Raw genomic sequence first — 26,465 nt, forward strand, 5'->3', positions numbered from 1 at the left:
TTCTGTAGACTGTGGTGTTGCGGAATATTCATGATACAAAAATATATGGTGCCATGCATTTAAGTTATTTAAATGTCTACTGACAGAATTCCTGCAACTAAAGGCCTTCTGGTTTGGACCATGTCACTATTTAGGAGTTCATATTTCTATTAAATTCAGTATGCTGTGTAGACTTTAGTGAATAGAGAGAAAACTAGAAGTAAAACAAATCTTCAAATATGTTCAAATATAAAAATATAATCTTAAATGAATGCTATTAACCATAGCAATTTAGGATTATTGTTTAGGTTCCAGCCATAAAACGGGCAGAATGCTTTTTCATTGTGTTGAATAGGGAGTGCAAGATTTCTCCCATGACCAGAGAAGGATGTCTGTGCTTGGATGTAGTACAGATATTTTAGCACCATTTACAGTGTGTTGAAAAACCTTCAAGTCTAAAACAACAGTAAGATGAAACAGGACTATTACTATTATTCACTGTCAGGTTTATTACTTCTGAAACTCTTTTCTTTGTCATATCTATTGAGTAAAGTCTGTCATAAGTTTAGATTTGTATATTTGAAATTGTTGGTGCTGTACTGTATAATTCAGTAAGATTACTTTTTTCTGTTGAGGGCACTTTTTGTTGAATTCAGCTTTCTGTTAAATCTCCTTTGCTTGCATCTGACCTTTATGTTGATTTTTTGCTTCATTTTTTCATTTACCATGCTGTTCAGTTTTTGGATGCCAGGAGAACAAAGGTTTGTCCACTATTTGCAGTCAATTTCTTCTTCAAAATTCAGTATTGTTCATTGTGTATATTTGTTTGCCTGTTAGAGATACAGTAATCCTGTTTACTAAACATATTCATAGCTTTAGTTGCCTCCCCTCCTCAAACTCCCCCCTCCCACTTTCAATTACAGTGAGTGCTTTGATTAACTTTATATTAACTTTATAGACCAATAGTACTGTTGAGCACCACGCAGGGCAGAACTACCTTTTAGTCTGTGAAGTAATTTAGAAAACATGGAATACTGAGTCTTTCAGCTTTTTAGGTACATATTGAGTGTATTAATGGATATGTTACTGCCTAGCGTTTGGGTTTGTTAGTTTACTTTTCTTTACTTTTAATTTTATCTGTAGCTGACACTATTTTATGTGTGTTCACTTTCATTTGTTTATATTTTCTAGAAGCACTTAAACATCATTACAGATATTTTGTCACGTGCATTTGCTATTTTATAAGGTCATTTGGTTTACTTTCATCATTAATTCTAATCAACTTTTGTAACAGTAAAAAATGAAAGTTTAATCAAAGACAAATCCTGAATTCAGATCCTAAATTTGTTTTTTCTTTTTCGTTGCAGCATCTGCAAATGACAATCCAGGCACTTCAGGATGAGCTTAGAACCCAGAGAGACCTTAACCACCTTCTCCAGCAAGAAAGTGGAAATCGAGGAGCTGAGCATTTTACTATTGAGCTCACAGAGGAGAATTTTCGAAGACTTCAAGCAGAACATGATAGACAGGCTAAAGAACTCTTCCTCTTGAGAAAAACTCTGGAAGAAATGGAGTTGAGGATTGAAACACAAAAGCAAACACTAAATGCTAGAGATGAATCAATAAAAAAGCTTTTGGAAATGTTGCAAAGTAAAGGTTTACCATCGAAAGGAATAGAAGATGACAATGAGAGAACTCGAAGGATGGCAGAGGCAGAATCTCAGGTTAATCATTTAGAAGTGATTTTAGACCAGAAGGAGAAGGAAAATATACATCTTAGAGAGGTAAGGAAAATTTACTAATCTTATTTATTTATTTATTTAAAAGATGCTGTCCAAGTACTTGCTGCAGTGTATCTGGATGTTGTCTTTTTCTGCTCTAATTTTTCTTTAAAAAAACAAAAACATCCCTGAAGTGTTTGTTTTAAGTCCAAAAGAAATACACATCAGGATTATATTACCTTTGAAAACAGATATAAGAAATTATGGAAGAAAGGTAAATAGGTGTCATTTGGGGCTTACTGTCTTTGACAGTGTTGCTTTGTGTACTTTCTGGATTCTTTGTCTTTTGTTTTCTTGATTCGTTGTATTTTGTCAAATCAATTGAGTTGATAAATCAAGATAATTAGAACTACCGAAGAGAGCATTAACAGCTGCTGCTGCTGCAAACTAAATAGCCATGACTGCATGCAATTTTTGTATTTGATTTTATACCCCTTGTATTTGAAATGACCATTGCAGAATGTTTTGCCTTTCATGTGTGTATACGTAGAAGCCTTTGCGTATTCCTAATTTATTTTTGTGTGTTGCCCTGACATTTTTTGTTAAATATACCACGTAATATTGCCACATTAAAGTACTTGGGTGATGGCTACACTGTACTTTGTGGGATAACTTAATTTGGCCTGAAGCGTACTCACCAGCTGCCCATATTACTTGCTGATGCATCTTTGGGACTGGATTTGGGATGACTGAATTAGTACAACTGAAGAGAAAATCTGGCCTGGTGCCAGGCCCATCTCTGCATCCCAGCAGTCCATCAGCATTATTATGTGACCAGTGCCAGGCAAACAAGACAGCCTGGGCCTTCCTCAGAAAGACCTTATGGCTCCCTGCTAAAAAGAGTGAAAAATGCAGGCAGGTTGAGTTCGAGCTGTCCACAATAAGAGGAATAAGGACAAACAAGTCTGATCCTTAGAAGTTCAGGAACACTGTAATCTGATTTAACTTCTAGTCTGGTAAAACATCAGTTTGTCTGACAGGTCAAAACATGAACAAAATTAGTACAAGAACATGAAAAACTTTTATCAGACTCCTGTGTATCACTGTAGGTATGAATGTCAGAGGTTAAGAACCTACAGAATATTTACACCTACAGAATGTGGACAAAATTTCTTTGCCATGAAGTAATTGTTGTATATTTAATTTACAGATACTTTGTTAGTGGAAAAGAATTTTTATACCCAGATGAAAGCCCTCTTTTAGTTTTCTTTTGCTCCCTTTTTCTTTTTTTCTCTAAGTGAAGATACATATTGAGAACTCGGCTCATCTGAAGCATGGAACCACTGGAAAATTTGCGTCATATATTTGAGTAAAGTTTTGTTGCATACACATTTTTTGCTTGTGAAGGTGTGTATCCTGAATCTTTTCTCAGGCAGAACTCTCATTAACTGGTGACATCACTTTTTAATAAAGTTTGAAAATCCATGGATCCTGAAAGGAGTTGCATATAGAATTAATGATACTGAGTACAGGATAAAGAGGCTTCTGGGTGAAGTTCTTTCAGTTAGTAGTAAAGTTTCTATTTCTGCTATTCTCAAGAGTGGTACCCGTTGTTCACTTTAACAATGGATGACCTGTTATCTATTATTTTTGTTTTGTGACTGTTTGTATCTGACCTATAGCACCAGGATCATTTAGCTTTTGAATCCTAATTTGGAAATATATTGGACGTGAAGAAGTTCCAAATTAGTAGACTAGTAAAGTTCTGTAATGGCTTTCCAAGAACAGTGAAAGAAATAAAAGTAAATGGAACTTGAAAAGTAGATGAAGTGTAAGCTTCTGACGAAAGTCCTTGGGCATCCAATTTATTGGTAAGTCCAGGGAAGGCTGAAAGGAGATTCTACTGCTACTTGTAGGCTGCACATATTTGTCTGATACTTATACTGAATTAATTGTGTGTTTCAGAACTCCCACTGTTTACCTGCAGGGGCCAGGAAAAAAAAATTTTTTTCCCCTCTGTGTATATGTTGCGGATAAAGAGGTGGTCTTTCCTCTGGAGCGCTACAAGTATAGAATGGGGGATGCTGGAGTTCCTGTTTAACATACCTTGGTGATTTACCAAGTTTTCTAGCAGGAATGTGTTCCTCCCTTGTGTCAGGCTGGCAGAAACTATTTATCAATTTCGGGATTTTGACTAACAGTTCCCTTGCTATTATAGGAAGCCAAGGCTATTGGTGAAGTCCTCTGTATCTCCAGTTGCCTTCCTGCGGCATACAATGTTTATAGCTTTTGATATATATATATATATATATATTTTTTTTTTTTTTTTTCCCTATGCAGATTTAAAGTTTTTTATTGGCAGGTTGGAAGTAAGGGCGTGTGAACTCTTGGGAACTGTTTACTGGATGCCTGCCAGTTTTTCCAGGAATCTGGACTTGGTCATTCAAGTGGGCTCTTCTTGGCAAATGTTCTGATGCTCAAATTTGGTCTTTTGCTGTCTTGTGATGGAAAATTATCTGCGTGCTTTGAAGGGACATCAGATATTCTGTATATTTTCATATATTTATTAAAAGACAGAATGGACCAACTTTTGATCTTCATATGTAGCTTGGTGAGTCCTTGTTATTCCACAGTGCTCATCTGAATTGCTATCACTGCAGGTAGACTTTATCTACATAGTACAGTTTTCCATCATGATAAAATAGGAATTACTGTGTTCAATCTTTGCAGTAGTCTTCTCAGTGGACCAGTATTTAGCTAGTGATTGTGGATTTTCATCCTGTCTAAATGACCTTGCAGAGATACTAGATTTTTTTTTTCCTCAAGAATGCTTTAAAAGTAATCTGAAACTAGGATACATTTATAATTAAATCTGTTTATGAATAATTCAGTATTCACTCAAATTTTGTTATTTCTTTTGCATCTTTAACAAAATATTTTCTGTTTTGGAACTTCTTCTAAAATATTATAATTTGGTCTGTAGGGCTTATGCATTTTAGTATATTTCTGAAAAATTAGCGTATTGTCCTGTGTAATATACTGTTTAATCAAATACTGAAAGCTTGGGTCTGTTTTTTAATTAGTTTTGCTATCTGGTTTTCTGACATTGCCCTTGAGCCGGGTTAAGGAAAATAACTTGCTGCTGCTGCAAAAAAGTTTAAGTTACGCAACCAACAGAGTTTTGTAGTGTGTCATGTGACCCGTACGATCATAGATTCTTCTGTAGTCTCCAGAGAAAACAGTGCTATCCATGAAGAAAAATCTGAACATGGTGGAAATGAGGTTGAATGTGAAAAAATAATTGAAGACTACGGATCTTCAGTCTCAGCTTTACACTAAAAAGCATATATAGTTCCCTTTTTCTTCCCATATGCTATGCTATTGGTATTTAATAAAAATACACTTTCGATCTGAGGCTTTTTAGTTGTTGAAATCTGACTGTGTACCATTCCATTACCTTTTCAACCTTAACTGTATCTAGCTGTCTAACTTTTTTTGGAAGTTCACTCTTCAGAAGTGAGAGAAAGGACATCTCTTACAGTTTCTTTCCCGAGCTTCTGAAAATATCTTCCCCTAACTCAACGATATTATTCTGTCCTATGCAGTTCATTGCTTAGTCCTTTAAAATAACGCCACAGCTGGAATTTGCCTTCTTTCTGGTTCAGTCTTAGTCCTTTAGATTGATAGAAGCAAGCAGAGATCTCTGCAGCATGGTGGAACAGAAAGTTAAAGGATGAGAAGCAAAGGAAATTCATTTCGTTATTAATAATCACTAGTGGGTGGAACTTTGACTGAACCAGAGAACTAAGTTAACATGCTGTGACAGAAGCTGAAGCACCTGTCTGGGAAACATTGGCATTCACTTCTACACACATTTAGACTTCCATTGGCTATCAATGATATCTCCTTGACATCAAACAAATCTTCAGGTTTTTTTCATTTCTGTAGGCCTTCCCACAACCCAACTTCTATTTTGATCCTACAGGATTTAAGCACATCCTATTGAGAGGAGTGTTGTAGACATGTGTAAAGCTCATTCTTTAGGATTCCCCCAGCTGCTGGATTTCCAGAGCATCTAGCATATCTGCACTCACCTCAAGGTGTTTTCGTCTACGATTGGTTGCTTTGAAGGGCTTGACAGTCTCAAAGACTTTGTTCTTTAGCAGTTTGTAGACTGAATTCTCTGACATAAACTACATGCATAGCAAATACCCAGGTTTTTGGATTGTACTGTCTTCAGTCCTTACTAGATTGACATCTAGAGAGTGTTTTTGTCCTGCTGAGAAAGTGCAGTTGCTGAGAAAGGTGCATCTCTAAGTGAACCTTCAAAACATAATTTTTAGATAAGGGAAACGTGCAACTCGAGGCATCCAACAGGAAAAGGCCAAATTCATCCAACCTACACAAAATGGACACGTTTAGAAAAAGACTTGTCCATAAGCTGGAAACATGTTGGTCTTTGTGTAACTTACTAATATATGATTATCAATTAATAATTGATGACCTTAGCCTTTCCCTATTATTCCTTAAAATAACGTTAGCCCTGAGAGATGTCTGTCGAACTCTCGATGTCTCATCACACGAACTTCAGTATTCTGTTTTAAAATGCTAGGTACATATTAACATCTTTATAGTATCATCCTTTGGTTATATACTTTTTACCCTTGAACAAACCATGCCCCTTTACCTTCTGTTTCCCCAGACTTCAGTTCCTATTGTGTTCATCTCTGCTGTGTAGTTACATGCTTTGAATACAACGCTGCTTTGAATAAAATTATTTCAGAGAGAGAAGCATTGTGCTACAGAGGGGAATGAGCTCCTCATCCTCACCTGGTGGGGGGCCACGTGCTGAACGCAATCTTAAAAACTCACTTCACCTCAAACCCGTGAAGAGTCCATAAAAAGAAGGGCACATTAAGCCTGCTAGACAACTCTATAGGGAAAGGATGTAGATTATCAGACAGATTTCAGAGGCAGGGTGGGGCGGGGGGTGTAGGCAGCTGGAGCTAATTAAATGCAGCTGGCCACACTTAAGTCTCATCACTTTGAAAGAGGGGTGAAATTCAGTTACACCATAGAGTTCTGAGAGATTGTAGGGATGCATTTGTACAAGTTATAATATTCCTAGTGTTATTGTTCTTATTTCTTAGAAAACAATAAAAAAAAAAAACACAGAGACTTCTGCCAGCTTGGTGTCTGTTTTGGCTGAACTATTTGTTTTTTAAGCTCTTAGAGGATATATTAATTTCAAACCTCTCTATCTGTAATTTTTTGCGATTTTTGTTGTAGTCTAATTATAGTGGTGTTTGGTATCTTGAATTCTTGTAAGGACTTTAAAGTGCTTTAGGGTATCGCTTACCTCATGTTTCAGGCACAGTGGGAGAAATAGCCTGCTTTTAGATTTAAAAAAAAAAAATTTACTTATTCTTCCTTGTAATTAGTATAATCTATAAAATCTCCATATTTCTGAGATGGTGGTTACAGTTTATCTGATCCTTCTCTGACTTGGATGGTATCTACACTGAGTAACTAATTTCTTATATTAAAACTAACCTTTAGGAGAGATGATGATTGTTTTTGCAACAGTGATGCCTTCCTGGAAGTGTTCTTCCTGGGTAGTTGAGTATCAGTAGTTAAATGATACTCCATTCTTGGGTTAAGAAGAGAAATTAATGATCAAGATGCAAGATTTTAAATTTTGTTTTGTTTTGTAATCCTGTTTGTTTGAGTAATACACTTTCAGCCCTAAACACTGATCATACTGGGAATTGAATAGTAAGGAATGTATTCCTTGTTATTGCAGTGGTGTTATTTCTGGCTAGTAATTTTCTTGAAGTTCATTTTATTAGGTAGACAAACGCTGAGAGATAACTTCTTTCTTGCTGCTCTTCAGTCTCTACCTCTTTGTTAATTCTGAGATGTTTCTCTTGTTTATTTTCTTCCTATTTCTTATGAACATGTACATTTCCAGAAACCAATATCCTATCATCCTGATTCAGATTAATTTGCTGAATATCCAAGAATCATGTGAACCTTTCTGCTTCGTAAGCCATGGATTGTTTCTTTTCCTTGTGAGTAGCCCTAGTAGCTATTCACTCCAATAGCTGCCTCCAAAGTTCTGTAATTTCTTCAGGCTTTGTATTATATTTCTTTGGAAAGGCACAGGAGGAGATTTACAAATAGCTGGTGCACCAGAAGCATAGGAATAAGTCTGGAAAATAAAACAATCATTTTTTCACTTTTTTTCATATTCTTAATTGATTTGGACTCACTTTGGAATATGAAGCGCATGGCCTCTCAAAGATTGTATCCTTCTGCAGTGTAATAGTCTACTGCATCTTTAAACTTTGTTTCACAGAAGCAAGCTTGTGATGATACGTTTGCTCAAGTTTTGTGTTTGATGCTACAGGATGAGGACAAGCATCTGACAGAATATGTAAAAATGCACCTTTTAGTTAACTAGGAGTTGAGGGTAAGTGGAGAGGGTTGTTACTTTGCCGTGAATAAATGGCTTGTGGAAACAGGGAAGAAAGGTTTTAGGAAGGGCAAGTTGAGGCCTATTACACAGGAGGAGGAGGAGGAGGCATCAGCTGAAGTTGGAATCCTGCTCTTTTGTTTCTGGAATGGCAAGGAACGTCAGTGTAGTTAAGATTCATTAAAATAAACATGTTTTGAAATATAAGCTATGCAAAACTACTTTTTAATAATAATACATCTGATAAAATGTATTTAGGAATTTTAAATATATAGGCAATATATCTTTGCAAGGACAGCTAGATTTCCAGGTTTGCAATAGTTTAACAAACATTTCCTTAGCTGCCGATTCACAAAACAAATAAGCACAAATAAAATTCTGGAAAATAGCAAAAAGCGTAAGCATGTGTTTCTGCTTCAGTTTTGAACTTGCAGCCTTTTGAGGGAACAACGTTAAGTTATTTTCCATAGTTTCTGAGAACTTTGCCCTCCATATATGGAGTCTGCTCTCCATATTCCTAACGTGCATCAGTGAGTTAGATTGAATCCTGTGTCTGTAACTTCCTTCCTGCAATGCCCGTAATTATTTTTGTTAATGTTTTTCAGTGGTAGCTGAATTTCAGTGGTATTTTCTTGGAGAAAATGGTACAGTAATTTCTTTGATATGAAAATCATGTATCCTTTGAAGAACAGCGTGATCTTTGCAAATAAATACATGGCGGGGGGCGGGGGGAAGGCATTCTTAGGCCTGGCAGTCTCCCTATAAGCACATTTATGGATGAAAATCTATCTTGAAGCCATAATGTCAAATAATGGCATACCTTACATTCAGAATTAAATATCATGAAGATCACTAAACATACATTCCTATCATAAAAGGCAACATGCCTGCCTTACAGTTCTTAAACTGGTTATCACATCTCTTTTCTAGAAATTTTAAATAAACGTTTTTTCTCTAGTAGGTTCTGTAGGTAATATTATGTTTTTATCATGTGGAAATCTAGCACAGATGTTTGGTATTACTTTTTTTTTCCAAACATAGTGACCACACATTATTTACCCTAAGTACCATTAAGTATTTTTTTATTATTGCTATTAAAAACTTGCCTTAGGCAAAGTCCCACTAAATCTCTAGTAAAGTCAAATGTTAAAATTCCAGCAAGTATTTTTATTATGTATACATACACATATATTATACCCGCCCTCTCTACATAACATACAATTTCACTAAAATGGAATCTGAGATCATACAGGATTTTATATGCACATTTTAACTCTTATCTTGCATACATTCTTAAAATAATGTTGCACATGGTTTAAAACTACAGCTTTTTATGTTTAGTAGGATGAAGAAGAACATAGCTTCTTTATTGTAATTTAAAGTATACTTTTAAACTTTCAAGGGTTTTTAGAAACTTGCTGTATGTTTGAACTCAGCTTGGTCAAATAATGAAAGTTGCTGATAGGACTTAAACTGCCATCATGAATTAGTTATTGAATGTTTTTAAAGTTATTAACAGAGCAAAGTTCCTTCTTCCATTGTGAATAGAACAGATGCCTTGCAGACTTTTGGTGTTTACTGTAAATGTCTTACACTGGAGCCAGTAGTAATTTACTAAGGAAATGCTTTATTGACACCAAACGTTTCTTCCCTAAAGTTAGTTATATAGATTAACAACCATTCTAGGCTGAACCTCTTTATTAGGCTCATTAGTGCCTCTTTCCTTTTATTCCCCCTGGCTTGGCTCAAAATATTAATCTAATCAGTTGTTATAAGATTACTTTCTATTTTTAAAAAAAAAATGAAGCAAGAATATTAACTACCCCCCCCTTCTTTTTTTGTATATGATTTTTAATATCTTGGCTTTAAATAACTCCTACCAAAGACCCTCATTAAGACAATTACTTTCTATCAAAATATCAAGAGTATTATGTGTGTTTTAAGGTGACCTCTTAAGTATACAGGAGGACTTTGCAATGGTGGCAGTCAGTCCAGACATGAAAAAATAGACAGAACCTGATTATGCGCTAGAGAACAGTAATTGCTTCTAACATAGCACGTTCAGAATTTGTTATGCCCCGTGATATTCTTGTCAGGGTGCTTGGTTGCAATAGTTTCTACAAGTCCATGCAGAGAATTAGAAAGCTTTCTTCATTTAGGCGTTGATTTCTTTAAAGACAGACTCACTCTCCAAGACAACATAACCACTACTTTGGAACCTAGAATATAAGAAAATAGTTTGAATATATTTTCATTTTGAAAATATATTAAATGTTTTCGAGTAGTAAGTAAATAAATTATCGTAGATGGAGATAGAGAAGTCAGTGATTCACAGATAAGCTGTGTTTTTTATACCATCAGTATATGGAGGTGATAAATATGTTGACCCTGCCAGCATTCCTGGAAGGTGCATCCTTTAGAAGGTAATCTGGGGACTGTCTTGATCTGCTGTAAAACTAATATCATCCCCAGATGTGGAAATAATATCTTTGCAGGGCTGTTTGCCCAGTTCACACATGTTTTGGGAGTTGCAGGCTACATATAAGCATCTTAGAGACTAGCCAATAATAAAGCAGTGAAAAATGATCTCCTCTAACCTCCTTTTGTTTTCCATGATTCTTTTGTTTCCTTTCATCTTCTGTTATCTTTTAAAGTCTCTGTTCTGTGATCATGCTGCTACTTGTCTCTGTGGCAAAAACTTCATTCCTCCATTCTGTAATGCAATTAATTTCTCACTTTTCCCCTAACTTTGTTCATATGAGTGACAATAGCTTACTTAGGTGACTCTCAGTTCTAACATGCATTTCCACATAAAGTGTAAGACCTGAATCTGAGGGGAGGAGAGAAGACTGTTACACTTGAATTCCTATGTGCTCAACACAAGAAGATACACCCACAGAGAGTAGTAAGCCCTGGAAGGGATTGCCTAGAGATGTTGAGGAACCTCCAGTCTTGATTAAAAATTTGATTGGCAGAGGCCCTGAGCAACCTCATCTAACTGTGAAGTTAGCCTTGCTTTAAGCAGAAGCTTGAAGCAGATGGTTTCCAGAAGGCTCTTTCAATCTGAATGTTTCTTTGACTGTATGATCCCAATGTAGGTAAAAGCAGTATCATCTGGTCATAAATGTAATAGCACAATCTAGTATGTAATTGGGATGCTGTGATAACATTAATATTTGTCCATTGGGAGTCTTGTATTGTTACAAAGTCAGGGAGATGGTGAGCTTCCAGATATTTAATCTAGATGTTATAGGTATTTTGACAGTTCATTGATCTTTTTTTTTCCCTAAGAAGATATGGTATTTGCATAATGGTGTCAACATAATTTTAATCTTAATTTTCTCCTAGACACTTTTCTAGCACTGCTTTTTTCTATATTATTTTGCCTTTTTATTCCACAATTTCAGTGTATGTTTGAAATTGTACTTTTGTAGCTACCTATTTAGCACTTCATGGGTTTCTCCAGTACAAAGACAGTGTTGTGATCATTTAGCCATACCTTCAAGCAGCTATGTCATTTAAAGTATTGATCTTAAGGATAGTAGGCTTAATATGAATATAGTGTGCCTATAAAAATGTTAATTTTTTTTTAAATCATCACAGTCCTGTTCCATAGAAGTAGAAATTTGATTCTACTTTCACTTAGTTCTTGCTGAATGAATAGATGAATAGAAATGGATTTATAAAAAGAGGGAAATGCTTATATGTCCATTTCTAGGGCCCCACCTGAGGGGCCCTTTGGCCTAAATTAATAAATATTAGGGTGTTCCTGACAGTTCCCCCCCCCCATCTCCCCTTTAAATTGAACCCTCTTTTGTTGGGTCCTCTGTCAGTTGCCTTACTTCGGAGGAAAGATTCCTTGAAAAGTATGAATGAATGTGTGGAGATGACTGTGGTTGAAGGAAACACAGTGAAGGAGTGAAGGCAGATACAGCTGCCAAGAAACAGTGGCCCCTTTCTGTCAACTCTCAGCCAGTGCCCGGGGAATATTTTGGAACTATCTTAGTATTAGATAAAAATCTCTTAAACTATAGTTCATTGGGAATATAACTAGCTACATAATCTTTACAGGCAGGTCCTGAATGATTTGAGGTTGGGTACCATTTGGCTTTTGAGTGCAATGAGTTTCAATATTTAGCTTTTTTCTTTTTCTGCTCTGTTGTGGAAGGAAAGAAGGCTTCTCTGCTATCTCTGTTTTGAAATCAGTGACCAATTTCAACCAAACTGGAACATTTTAATTCTGGGCATTGTTTGGTCTATGCATAGAGAGCCGTAAGTTAGAGACTTCAGTAGAGAAAAGAATCTTGCGTGTAGCTTAGAAAGACACAAGCATGTGATGCCCCTTTTTCAGACAGAAATTTGGACTCATGAAGCAGAGCCTTAGGGTGTTGGAAAGGGTATCTAGGGGAACGTTGGGAGTAAAGAAGGGAAATGGGAGTGTTGATTTGAGGATATACAAGATACAGAACATACATCCTGTAGAATTTATGCTTATAGCACAGCTTGCTATGCTTACACATGCATTTGAAAATCATTTGGTCATATTACATGCTATATTCAACATTTATTTTTATTTGAGGTTTTTTCATTTAATAATCCTGTTCCCATCAGTTAATCCATGGCTAAGATTTCTTAGAATGGTTATTTAACAACCAAAAAGCTTGACTACTGAAAAGGGAACTGATTGAGAGAAATTACGCATCTCCTTAGTTGCTCTGCAAAATGTTTGTTACACCTAAAAATTGTTATCTGATAAAAGCGATATTCACTGATCACTTGACCCTGGTGCAATGTTATTCATATGATCTATAACGGAAATAAATAAATGGAGGAAAAAAGTATCACTGAAGATTAAGAAACAAACACAAAACACCAAAATATTTAAGACATGTTTTTAGTGTGTACATGGCTCATCATAAATAGTGATTACATTAGATTTCATTGGAAGTAGTCAACACAAAATTAAAGAAATACTTCACAGAGAAGCATGTATCTTCCAAAGCTTCAAGACACTCTGTATAAGAAACATACCGTTCTGTCCATTGATCTACGTTGCCCATAACGTTTGCTTGCCTCACAGTTTATTTTTAGTGAATTATCCCTAAGTATCTTTCCTAACATAATATCCCTCTTTTATAGATGAGGGAAATGAAGTATGAAGTAAGTCAGCAAACTGCTCAGGACTTCACTGAAAATCAGTTGTGAAGCAGAGGGAAGGATCCTCACAAGCTCCACATCCGTTCTCTGACCACTGTGTGTTCCACTAGGTGGTTGTTCATTTTAGTCCACTATGCAAGCGGAATTGCAGTAGCTGAAAATGGAATGGTTTTGTTTAAAGATGCATATGAAATTAAAATGGAAAATATATTTTAACATGCTCACACATTAAACATTTTGTTTAAAACATGATCTAGCCTTCTGGAAGCTGCTGCAAGCAGCTCTGATCAAATCATCTTAGGGAGACAGCTGTGAAAGAAAATGTTTAGAAAAATGGCATTACTGATATTTGTGTGGATAGTAGACCCTGTGTACAAAGGGTTTTGACTATTAATTTGAGACCAGCTAAGTGCTTGGTGTTGAAGACTTGTCATTAGTTCTGTGATTTCTACTAGCACAAGCGCTGCCCCTTGCGAGCACAGACCCTGTTTAAAGCCAGGCAGACCTTCAGAGCTATAACTAGTTATCAGACCACTTCTACCACAGTGCAAAGCAAGTCCACATTTTGTGTCTTTTGAAAATTCAAGGGAATTCATTCAATTCCACTTGTGGGCAAGTGCGTACCTCCCTAATGTCTGATGTTTTCCTATTGTATCACAAGCAGTCTCTTAAGGGGACGATCTAATATTCTGAAAGTTAGGCTATTGCTTTCCATTTTACTTCTATTGATTTACTGTCTCTCAGATCATACTGGTAGTTTTCTAGTAGAAGTATAGACTTAATTAAGAAGTATAAATGTAAGTACTAAAATGTTCTTTGTCTGAAAAAGGAATTTCAAGATGAGAGCAAAGAATTAAGGTTGTTCAGTAAAGTAGATTCTCATTCATGTGCTGAATGATTGTTCATACTTCTTTGACCAATAAATGTTGGACTTAAGTCACATCCCTTTCATCTTCTCTTTACACTGGACACATATGAAAAATGTGTCCTACTCATGCTTCCTCCTGCCTATGTTGAGTTACAACTGACCGAGTCTATTGGGCTTTTTTTCGAGCTTCCTTTGGGGCATGAGTTTTTGGACAGTGTTGGAAGCAGGATATGAGACGGCATTGGTTAATGATCTGTTATATTATGGCATATGCTGTCTTCCTATTTAAAAAAATTACAAAGAATTAAAGAATACTGCTAAGCAAGCATTATAATAACTGTCGTGGGTACATTTACTACGTTTTAAAATTGCTGACCTTCAGCCAGCAGACATAAGGAATTGGAAATGTGCTTAAAAGGTAGACCTCAAACCTGAACAAACTTTTTTTTTGTTACAGATATATTGTCTTATCACATCCCAGAAGGAAAATCTGTCTGAAAAATTAATCTGTATCATCTTTTTTATATGAAAGCTACTGTTGAATCTTTTATGATCGCTATCGCTTTCACACTGTAGGAGGATTTCTGGAAGAATGTTGGAAGAATATACTGAGAATCTGAATAGTTCAGCGTTATTGGTAGAGTTGTTGTAAATCGGTAACTCCTTTGCTTAAAGATAAGAAATATGCAGAGGGGAACATTATTGTCCCCAGTCATCTTGCGAGAAAACCCTAAAACTATAGAGGAAAATGAAGGCTTTCTAAAATAATAGACTGAAGAATATTCAATATTTTTCTAAATCCTTTTTTTTACCTATTTACCTACCTCCAACCAAGAGCAGAGGATTAGCAAACCCCATTTTTTTTATTCTTAGAGCTGGTATTTTCTGAACCCTAAAACAAGACTGTTATTTCTAGCACATGACATGTTTTAACTAAGCTGAGAAAGATGGCATTGAGAGTCAGATCTATTAGCAAGATTTGTGTTACAAGTCACGCAGCTTTTTATTGAGACCAACAAGCCAGGTATCTGAAGTCATGTAAGGCTGACTTCCTGAAAACTGCAAGAGGCTAATTTGCCACTAAGCAAAGATGATCTATTTGTATCTATCTACTTTTACCTACCTATCTATATTTTACCCCCTCTGCATGGATGTAAAGAGCCGGGAGAAGAAAATGTGTTTTATGGCTTCTTTAAAATGCAACCTCTTAAAAAGGAAATGTTCCTTTTTGTTTGCTGAAGTATGTCCTTCCTTAAACTCTATGCAGCGAATTGAATTTTGCCTTTGTGTTTACCTGGCCTATCTCAGTAATACCAGTGGAGAAGTACTATAGGTAGTAAATGCGGCTAATAAGATAAACCCTAAACTTCTAAAGTTTCACCTGCAATTAAGTTTGATGGAAGTGGAATGTTAGGATAGAATGTTAGTGAAGTGGGATGTTAGATTAAACCATTTAATCAAACAAGATTTCTGATTTAATAAGCAGATGGAACCTTGCTGTTGAAACAGTCTGACTCCTTCAGAGAGTATATAGAGCCTTGGATCTGGTGGAACAGGAATTTAGCCAGTCACTAATTATTAACTAGTCATATCCTAACGTTACAGAAGTATTTATTGTCCTGTAAGACAATCTTAAAGAAAGGCCAACATCTTCTGTTGATGGTTTGATCCTAACAGTCTGACATGATTACAGAGCTCTCAAAGAATATATTGATTTGCAAAGATAAAATTTGGCAATAAATATAAACATATTGTATTTCAGCATAAAGATATAGTTTAAAATCCTGATGAGCCACCAAAATATGGATATATCTGAAAATACTGAAGACCAAATCCTATTTGCGTTTTTCCGTGAGTCACCCAAAGGAGGTCAGTGGGGTTGGCTGAATGATTTAAGGTGAATAGGATTCGGTTTACATGAATGAATGAATCCAGACCTGTGAGAAGTACAATTGCTTGGTTACACAGAGCGGAAGGAAGTAGTTCACTGTAGCTTTTCTGCAGATGGAATTGGCTGCTTCACCTAGTTGTGCTGTGCTTAACAACGCATATGTACTTGGTGGTAAATCATCATATTTGCATAAAAAAGTCTTTCAGTTGCTTTTCAGATTATTTTTCTTCTATTTGAAACAAAGTCTAAAAAGAATAATCAGTCCTTTTTTTATTAAGGCTGTATATGTATAATGAATATATTTAAAATAGTTGCTGGTTCTTTGTGTTTTTGTGATTAAGGACAGTATTTCTGTTTGGGACCTTGCCAACCTTGCCATGGTTCCTTCCACTTTGATACAGAAGAATCAAGCAACATTCCTGCTTGTCTTTTAATCACACTTCATTGTTCTTGTTGAAGTAAATAAGGCAATTAAAAAAAAAAAAAGTGATCTAGGAAGGAAAGTGTGAATTAGACGTACTTCCGTAATTGCTGTTAAGAGGACCATATCTTTGGTACTCTAATATGGAGTGTTCTGAATCAGCAGTTTTTCTAGTGTGTAGAAAGTCAAAACTGTAATGTTTCCCAGTCTATAGTCTCAGGAAGTGTAAAGGTCATACTTAGTATGTTCTTTATTGGTCTACTCTTAAGGTAGTTTACTTGAGCTTAAATTTTTTTAAATCCAAAGTTTATGTTCTGTCCTATACATTGATGATATTGGAAGATTTTGTACATAGTCCAAGTTCTACTGACATAATTCAGGAGAAGAAAAGTAATCTAATAATTGACATACAGAAAAATGCTTACCCAATTTGCTGCTACTATATTTGGTTATTGCAAGCAGGTTCTTCTTAGCGGTGTGTCTGCTGATTTCTGGCTACTGCCTTCCTCCAGTAACAAAATTCTTATGCTGCCACTGCTCTGCTGTGCTGGCAACCTGATTTCTAATTCACTTCAAATAAGCATTTATTGTGAAAATGTTCCAAATTAGCCCTTTCTAAAGTAAAAGTGTGTGTTATTAAAGGGACTGTGCTTCACACCCTTTTCCTTAAAAATCTGTATTTTCAGAACACATTTCTTTTATCTGTTAATGTTACTGTATATTTCTGTGGTTGCAAAGCCTTAATCAGATTCTTGACACCTTTTATTCCTTTGAATATAACTTATTTACAAAAATAAATGAATCAAAGATTTTAGTTTCGTAGCAGTGATTTTAAGTTAAATGATGTAGCTTCCTTTCCCTGGCTCATTATTTGACTCAAAAATAAGTACTGAAAAAGCATGTTATCTTAATACATGATCTTTAGAAGGAGAAGTTGAGTAATTTTTCACTTAGTGAAGTCTTTTCAGCAAATTTCTGCAAGTGATAAGTTAATTATGTTTCTATGTACTCGCTCTCTATTTGGCAGAATTTTTAAAAGGTTTAATAACTGAAGCAGTGGTATTCAGATCCTGAATATGAAGAAAAGGTATAGTGTTTACTAGCTAACTGAAAATATTAAAAAAAATTATGATATTATTTTGTGTTCTTATTGTCTTCTTATTTTGCCACATAACCTTTTGTGATTATCAGTAATCTACTGATGATATTTTAAGGTTGAAGGTAAATTATCCTGAGTTCAGGTTTCTCTTTTCCAAGTGAAATTCCCTAATTGTAGATGCATGAAAAACATAAGAATTAGTACCTATTCTGCAGGATGACTTTTGACCAGAAAAAATTGTTTGTTAATCAAGTGATGCGTTATTTTGTGGCATATATTTTCTACATATTTTATTATGTAGAATAAATCAAGTTATGGTTCAAATAGTTTAGCTGTAGCTTTCCTCAAGTTATGGTACTTGATGCTTCTTCACTAGTGTTTGTCAGTCAATCCCACTTGTGCTATATTGAAACAAAAAAGGAAAGACATTGTTTCTGCCATGCTTCCAAAGCATGATTCAATTCTGTAAACTCATAGATCTGACTAATATAGAAGAGCTTTTCATCATTTCTTCATGTTAAATGAGCAAATAGACAATGGTATGTTATGAAAGTATGTAAGTATGAAAAGAAAGTAGAAATTATTATGAAGACATGGGGAAACATGATGTATTCTGTTTTCATATATTTTCTGAGGGAGGAATGGAGATAAAATTACAATGTGGTAGTCCAGGAATAAATGTTATTTTCTGATTTGCTTGCATTTTCAAGTTATTTCCTTTTTAAGTTAAGATTTCATTTATAATCTACCATTATGCAACTTGCTAATTAGAGGATACTGTACAGGGTTTTTTTTTTGTTTTGTTTTGTTTTAACATGAGCTTCTGATTCTGCAAGCATATCCATCTTTCCAGATGATTGCGTAAACTTTTGATCAGGATCTAACTGTATAGTTTGTTTAAAAGCAAGGACATGAAAAAGTATCACCTGAATCGTCCCTAATATTTCCTTTTTGAATTACAATGGGAACGTGATAGACAGGACCACGTTAAAACTTGAGCACAGCTATACGCATGCTTATATGAATAGTCCCAGTGCATATTGTACAAAATTGCGTAGCACAGGGAATTATATTAATTAAAGATCTAAACTCTCCTCTCCTTACATCACAAACCAGTTACCACAGAATGAGACTGGTAGTGATAATTGAGAGAAGTTAGCCATGTACTTTATTACAGCCAAGATAGGTGCTGCTTACTTCCTTAATGCCCTCCCTTCCGAAATCCTGTTTCTCAATTTGCATACAACTTGCTTTGTTTCCTATAGAATAACTGGACTTCTGCAGACCTATGTTTTCACATATATGCACCACCATACATCTTGCATCTTTGTAAAGATAAGAACTTCCAGATACATAAAAATATATTCAGCACTGGAGGTCATAGACACTCAAATTATGCTTTTGTAATTTACAAAATGTCCTATGGGTTACTGTAACTTTCAAGTGAGCTACAATAATCTACGGTAAGATCAGCCTGTTAGGGATGAGAAGCTTTGTCATTCCACAGTTTCAAACGTATTATCTTCTTTAAACAATATAGAAAAATAATTTAAAAAAAATTAGTCAGTATATAACTATCTATTCAAATCATTCATGTAAAATATATATAGGGGTTTTTTGGTCACTAGATGGCACTCTTGAATGAGGATTGGTTTTTATTCACCTGGCTCACATCCCTTTCACAGATGATCCCTCTCTATAAGTTATTTTCACCGCTCATTTTACAATGATAAAATGAATTAAGAGGAAGGATACCTTTATTTAGTGGCAGTAGCACAACACTTTTACAGAGATTTTATAGCAGCCTCTAAACTGAATGCAGTTTAAAATAGTTGTAGCTAAGAATCAAGGCAAAAATAGTAAAAGGACTAGTGAAGCTCTTTATGCAACAGGTAAAATCTGGAATTCAGTCTTAATGTGTTAGTCAAAGTTTGTAGTTTACTTTAATTTACCAAAGTAAAGGAGCAAACTAAGATGCTGTATTCTGCTTCTTAATATATTGTAGTTTTACTAGGGTGTGTGCTCTCACATACCCCAACTTTGCAGAAACACCTCTATGTTGAAACAACGTGACTGGAATGTGGAGGATGGACAGTGAAGAATATCTCAAGTCACACTGACATGCCATGCTGCATTTCAAGATAGGCTAGTGATACTTAGATAGCTTACTAAAAAGTTGCTCTGCCTTTGAGAAAGAGATGTCAATGTACAGCTATACTGAAGAAGCCAAAGGTAGCAGATGTGTAGCACAGTGTTTGTGATGCCTTTAGGATTCTCTAACATGAAATATTGTATATAGATGTAGCCTTCATGAATTTATGGAATGATTTCTGTAATGAATTCAATATAAAGTAAAGTACCTTGCAGTAGACAAGAAGATAGTGTAAATGTCATCAAATTTATCCAATTATTATATTTATTTATCAGAAATATTTCTTTCACCAGATTTTAAAAAATCCTAGTTTTCTTATTAGTTCTGATGGGAATTGTAAATCTAAATCTCCTATTAATATCTCATCTGCAGTCACTGATGTTCCTTTATTGTCTTTGTTCAGTAGACAATACTTAAAATAGTGTTCCTTGGAAAGAAATAGTTGAGACTCATTCAAAACAGCAAAAAATCTGCATTTTTTCTATTTAAGCAAACAAAAATGCAGATCAAGTTTCTTTTACAGGCTACAGAACAAGCCTTTGTATTTTTTTTAGCTTTAAAATAATTAAGTTTTTAAAATACAGGGCACTGATAGCATAGAATATATGCAAGACATAAAAAGAATTTGGGAATCAGATCTTCTAAGAGAAATAGAACATGTGGAGTGATTAGTGAGTATTGCACACACAGAATAAGAAACTGCCAGTTTTGCTTGTAACCTTGCACCGTTGAGATTTTTTGGTCTGATTGCTACACATTGAAATAAATTTGGTGTTTCTTAGCACATTGCTTTGCTCTTTAACATTTTCAGTACTTGACCTCGTCTTTAGTACAGGAAGCCCCTCAGGATTCTGTAATGTGGTTAAAAAAAAATCTTGTCCAAACATGGTGAAGGTAAATAATATATAAGTGTACATAGGTGCATTTTGTCTACTACTGTTGCTCTTATTAAAAGCTTTTCCAGTTTTTCTATTACAGAAACGTGAAGAGCATGCCTCAGACCCAGATATTTCACGTCTTGTATGGAAGATGGAGCAGCATGTTATGAAGATTTACTTTTTTTCACTTGTACCTTCCACATAGCATACTGAGGCTATTTAAGTGCCTTCGTTGTCTACAGCAGAAGAGAGCGAACACTGAACTTGTGCACTTGTCAAAATTGTGTGGAAAAATAATGTACTCTGGGAAAGCTTTTGTTTAAATAGAAAGCTTTATATACTTTGTCGAATCCTACCTTGGTGCTCCTACAGCTGCTCTTGCTGGGATGAGTCCCAATAGTATGGATATAGGCTGTTTCAAAGAAAACCAGGACAGTATGTTATGTTGTGCAGCAATATGAATAGAAATTTGCATCCTGCCTCAGACTTTTTGTTTGTTTGGTTGGTTTTTTAACAGTGGCCATCAAGGAGAGAAGACACTAGTTCACGGTGGCACAGAAAAGATGAATAGGTGGTGCAATTGCATCACTTGGAAAGAAAGAGTTTGCTCTCAAACATCTGATAGTTATATTTTAATTTAAAAAGCATTTATAGTAAAATACAATCTAATTATTGTGAGTTGGTCAAGTGTACAGGCAAACCATGATAGCATGTTAGGGAACCATTTATGGTTATTCCAAATGTTAGCAACGTTTTAACAAAATCTTCAGAGCTTCAGTGCTTCACTTGCTTCTAGTGCTTCAAAGAGCACTGAATAGAGCCAGAGTGTACCTTACAGCTTCAGGTGCTCGTGTGAGAACAGGGCACTCTCATGGCTCCAGCATGCCTTGCTTTGGAAGTGATGGTGGAGAATCTACCATTCAGGAGAACAGTGTCTTCAGGGAAAAACACATGATTCTTCTACATCTTACATGACTCCCAGGCTGCATGTCATTCTTGGTGAATTTTGTCTTCCCCAAATCTGAATATTTCAAGTTTTTACATTTTTACAAGTGGTTGTGAAAGTGTCAGATAGATGAGACCACTCAGTGTACTGCCTGCTCTGTTGTTATCTTTGTTGTCATCTATTAAACATCCATTTTGAGGAAATACTGTAAGAATTACAGTATCTTAGGGAATTACCAGAGAGTTGCTGTGGTTTTCATTCTTCACTTTTTTTCTCACATAGAGGATGTCTGTGGAAGTTTTTGTAGCTTGAACTAACAACATAATAGTGAACAAATCTGTATTGGAGATATATATATATATATATTTTTTTTTTTTTTTTGCCTGATTTTGTTGTGCAGTAGCACATACATTCCACAATTGACTTCTTCGTTTCATAGAGGACTCTCAGGAGACCTTTCTCACAAAGGAAGTGGAATCTATATTCTGTTTGTGTGCTAGAGAAAAGTGTATCATCATAAGATAGCAAGAAGGATTTTTATTGCAGACACATTTATTTCTCGCAAAAAAAAGTTGATCTGCTTTAGGCCATTGATTGACTGAACACCTGCACATATTGCAGAGTTAGAACAATCAGTTTGTTCTCAGTTATTCTTGACTGTCTTGGAGAAAGTCATTTTCAGCTCTCAACTTGAAAAAAGCATAATTTCACATAGGAGTGCATCTGGCAGACAAAAGATTTTCTGCGATAACAAATCTCAAAAACCATTATCAATGTAATGTTACCCTTCAGCCTCTCAACAGTATTGTGAGTGTTTACAGTGGTCTTGGCAGTACTTGCATCCCATCTGCGTTATCAAGGCACAGGATGATTGGCTAGAAAAAAAGGAAATCTTCCCGAAGAGATTGGGAACAGATAAGCATACTCCTTCTCTTGTGCCTTTTTTTTTTTTTTTTTTAAAGCACATTTTAACACCAACTCAGATGATAGAGTTTATCAAAACAATAGTGGACTTTAGGATGGTAAGAGAGAGCTTAGTTCTGGAAGAATTCCATATCAGGACCGCTTTGATCATTTCTTTCCACTGAGAATCAGGGATTTCTTGTCTCTGTATTTTGAGGTCACATGTAGTTGGAAGCCTGGTACCACATGCGAAACTTGGCCTTTGATTTCTTTACCATTTTTTCAGAACAGTTTGTATTCCAACAAAGTCTAAAAATAATGGTTTAAAACCCTCAAAACATCTGGGTATCTTTTGTCTGATGGAAGAATATAAATACAGTTAAAAAATTATATAAAAACTTTTTTATTTCGTTGAAAACAAAGTATGAATACATTATTAGTAAACTGGATATTCCCAATGTATGAGTGTATGGTGGTTGAGCTCCACAGGAATCTTTGTTTCACTTTAATGTTCTTGAGCTTTAACAAATGTAAAATGTATTTAAATATTTCATACAATCTTCTCCCACTAGAATTATCGGGCAGTATAACAATTTGCACTGCATAAATAAACAAGTAAGGGAAAGCATAAGCTCCATAATTATGACTGGAAGTAAGCAGGGTTTGGAATTGGTATTTATGTCGTCATGTTATTATATTAGCAGTACGCTTACCAGTTATTTAAAATGCACTGACAGCCTTTGTGGAAATTTTCCAGGGATGAGAAGCAGAAGAACTAACTTGATATATTTAATTTTCCAGTTGTAGGGGTTGTCCATCTTTTTGGTTCATTGCAGGCAGGCTCCATGGCTGGCCAGAGATTTCTAAGGGATAGTTTTCAGAGTTTTTGGCTCTATGGCTGGCCAGGGATTTCTAAGAGATAATTTTCTGAGTCAGTGGTCAGTTTAACTAATATATGCATTCCTATCATTACAACCATTATGGATTGCAAACTAACTAAAGCAGCAGTTCAGTTAGTATCTCCTGCATTGGCAAGTTCTTTGGGTTTCCACAGCTGTTTCAGTTGATTTTAGTGGCCTTCTTCAGCACCCTCTCAAGTCAGATTTCTTGTCTCTGCAAGGGAGATACATTTGATATCTTTGTCACCTTTCCTCATATTTAGTAGCATGCTTTTTGGATATTTGCTACAGAAAAGTGACATTGAGTCAGTTAGAAAGAGGAGTACAAAGAGCTCTGCTTATGTCAGGGTGGAAAGATTTTTTGTGTGGTTTGGACAATGGCATTTGCCATTGTGACAGCTAAATGTATTTGACTCTTTCATCCAGGTAAAAATTACTGATTGTAAACTTGGCAGTCATTAGTATTTCTAGTCCTTCAATAAACTACTGCACCTTAAGGCTGCAGCCAGTCGGTTAGGTCTGTGAAAGAGCTGTGAGAGTGTTTTTTCCCACCAGAAAAAAACACCCCACACCTTTAGCAGATCTCAGTGTAATATTCCGGCTCTAATGTGTGAATCCTTTGTCTCCCATTCCTTTTCCATTTCACCTTGAAAGTGGAATTACTTCAGCAATAACAGTATCAGTCAAGAGGCTGAAACAGTTGAGATTTTTGGTCAAACCTTCTTTGTTTTGTCCCACCCTGATATCTTGTTGTCTTCCATCGTGATGTGATCTTGATCAAATCATGCTCAGAACTTTTGCACAAGATAGCTTCAGAATTCCACATTTAATCAAATTATTTGCTAGCCCATATTCCTTCTGAGCCACATTCAAATCATGAAGAAATGATATGGCACTTCTTAGATATCAGAAGAGCCTTGTCATTTCAGGGTAAGAAAAGGATGAAGCCCTTCAATTGTTTCTCTAAACTGTCAGTGTTGTTGAGAGACTTAAAAATTGCGCTTCAAGTGTGTATGTGAACGTATAATGCTTTGCTACGTGTTACCTGGCTCCCGGCAATATTGAGATATGTTTGGCTAGGTCCTGAGCAGATTCAGAACTTTCCTTTCCAAAAGTATTTCCTATATGTTGCTTGGGATTCATTTATAGGCAGAAAAGTATAAGGACAAGGAACTGAAGAAAGAAAGGTTTCCCAGCTTCTCTGGCCACTGGATTTCTTTGAGACATTTAGACCTTATATGAATTCTATTTGTCATTGCATGAATTCTACCTGTCCCCCCCATGCCCTCTTTTATTGCTTCCATTGTCATCTGTATTCAGAGCACAGAAAGAAAGGCATCCTTGTTCTTGCACCTTTCATGCTGTAAGCCAATGTAGCTAGCAAGTATAGGCAGAACAAGTCACAGTTGTTAAAAACTTTGTTGCAGGTGTGTAAAGCACATGATTAACCTTTCCTATCTGTCTGTCTGTCACACCTGTCTGGCTAGACAGCTCAGACTTTATTTCCCACCCTTCAAGCCAAAAGCAGTTACTCTGGAATGATGACTACATCATTATTTATGCAAATATGAACAGCATCAGCAAAATAAATTTAACATACAGAACAGGGACTTGAATTGGTCTCTTTCAAGTGAGCTTCCTGGCTACAAGGCTATTAATAACTCTTTGTTCTTTTCTTACTTTCCTGGAAAGTACCACCTTAAATTTGAGAAATGCTTCCAGGTAATTGGGGATGTGACAATTCCCATTCTCTAGCAAAGAAGATTAATTTGTTCCTATATGAGTGTTCAACTCATATAAAGCTTACTTTCCTGCGGTCACTTAATATTTCTGTATGTTCATGTTTCTGTCTCCACTGCTGTTTTAAACGCTATCAAATTAAATGCAAACTTTGTCCATATGAGTTCTGTGTGTTTGTTGTGTATGAACTGCCTAATTTTTTTGTTTTTTTTTATGTACACTTCACAATTGTACAGGTTTCTGTAATCGTTAAATTGAAAGTCAGCAATAGCTAATAGGTTAAAGATTGTGACAGATATTAGGTTATAAATGAAAAACATTTTCACTAATAATTTTGAATTCTGACATAGATAAGTAACTTTACAAGTCTCTGTTAATGATCTGCTAAATAAACCTTTTCTAATGTTAGAAGAGAGCTTTTTGTGCAGTCGATGTTTTTGGCTTACTTCATAGACTTCGTGTATAGAGCTTCTTCTATGGTTGAGGCTTCTGAAATGTCATTCTGAAGTGCAATGGGAAATCTGGTAATATAATTGCTGCAGTCAGTGTATGCATTAACTATAGATTTTTAACTCACGATATATGGAGGAGAGACATAAATGTTTGGACTTTTTCATTTTACTTTCATTTGCATCTGGGTTCAGAACTACCAATAAGAACTTGTGCATACCAATTTTAGCTTTTTGTCTTTGTCAGAAGTGTATTTGTGAGGTCTTAAAGTAATATAGTCATCTAAGTTTAAGGCACTATTACGGTTCCTTTCTTTTTCTCCTCTATGCATCAATAACAGTAGGAAATGAATAATTTGACATGTGAAGTGCTGTTATATTAGTATATATAACTAATTTTACGACAATAATAAGATTTGCAAGTTGGTATAACTGTTATGATGATTGCTCTGTTCAAAATTTAGGAATGTTTAGAATAGTAGAAAAAATATTGATTAAATTTCTGCACAGCAGTGGTCAGAATGAACATACTTTCCTTTTAGTTAACTAATAAAGCCCTGAAAAATAAAAAAAATCAAGTTTGTTTTTCATGGAAGATTTACCACTCAAGAAGATGTAATTACGGATAAAATATTAATACTCGTTTTGTGCCAGAGGATTTTATTTTTAAATTTGTAAATTTCTCTCCTGTATTTTAAGTGATTATTTGGATAATAAGATATTCTTTACACTTAATATTAAGTATGCAGTTCCTCAGAGCAGTTCTGCAACTAAATGGTAGTTACTAGAAACTCCTAGCCAAAATTTTTCAAGAATTTAATGTAAATAATATACCAAAAAAAAATTTTTTTTTTTGCAAGATAGGAATGCTTTGTGAAATGGTATAT

The 26,465-nt window shown here is 35.3% G+C and overlaps 1 protein-coding gene across 17 annotated transcripts in view; it reads left to right on the forward strand.

Annotated features, from left to right (window-relative positions):
* ERC2 (ELKS/RAB6-interacting/CAST family member 2) overlaps nt 1-26,465 on the forward strand; it is a 551,724-nt gene that overhangs the window by 83,270 nt on the left and 441,989 nt on the right. For 11 of the 17 annotated variants that reach the window (XM_068907563.1, XM_009688204.2, XM_068907562.1 and 8 more), the window contains 2 exons: nt 717-740; nt 1,347-1,763. In XM_068907563.1, coding sequence (XP_068763664.1) covers nt 717-740; nt 1,347-1,763 — 441 coding nt within the window. The remainder of the gene's footprint in view (nt 1-716; nt 741-1,346; nt 1,764-26,465) is intronic. The other 6 variants (XM_068907565.1, XM_068907568.1, XM_068907571.1 and 3 more) reach the window with 1 other exon arrangement.

This window comes from Struthio camelus, chromosome 14 (assembly GCF_040807025.1).
Source record: "Struthio camelus isolate bStrCam1 chromosome 14, bStrCam1.hap1, whole genome shotgun sequence".
Classification (NCBI taxonomy): Eukaryota; Metazoa; Chordata; class Aves; order Struthioniformes; family Struthionidae; genus Struthio; species Struthio camelus.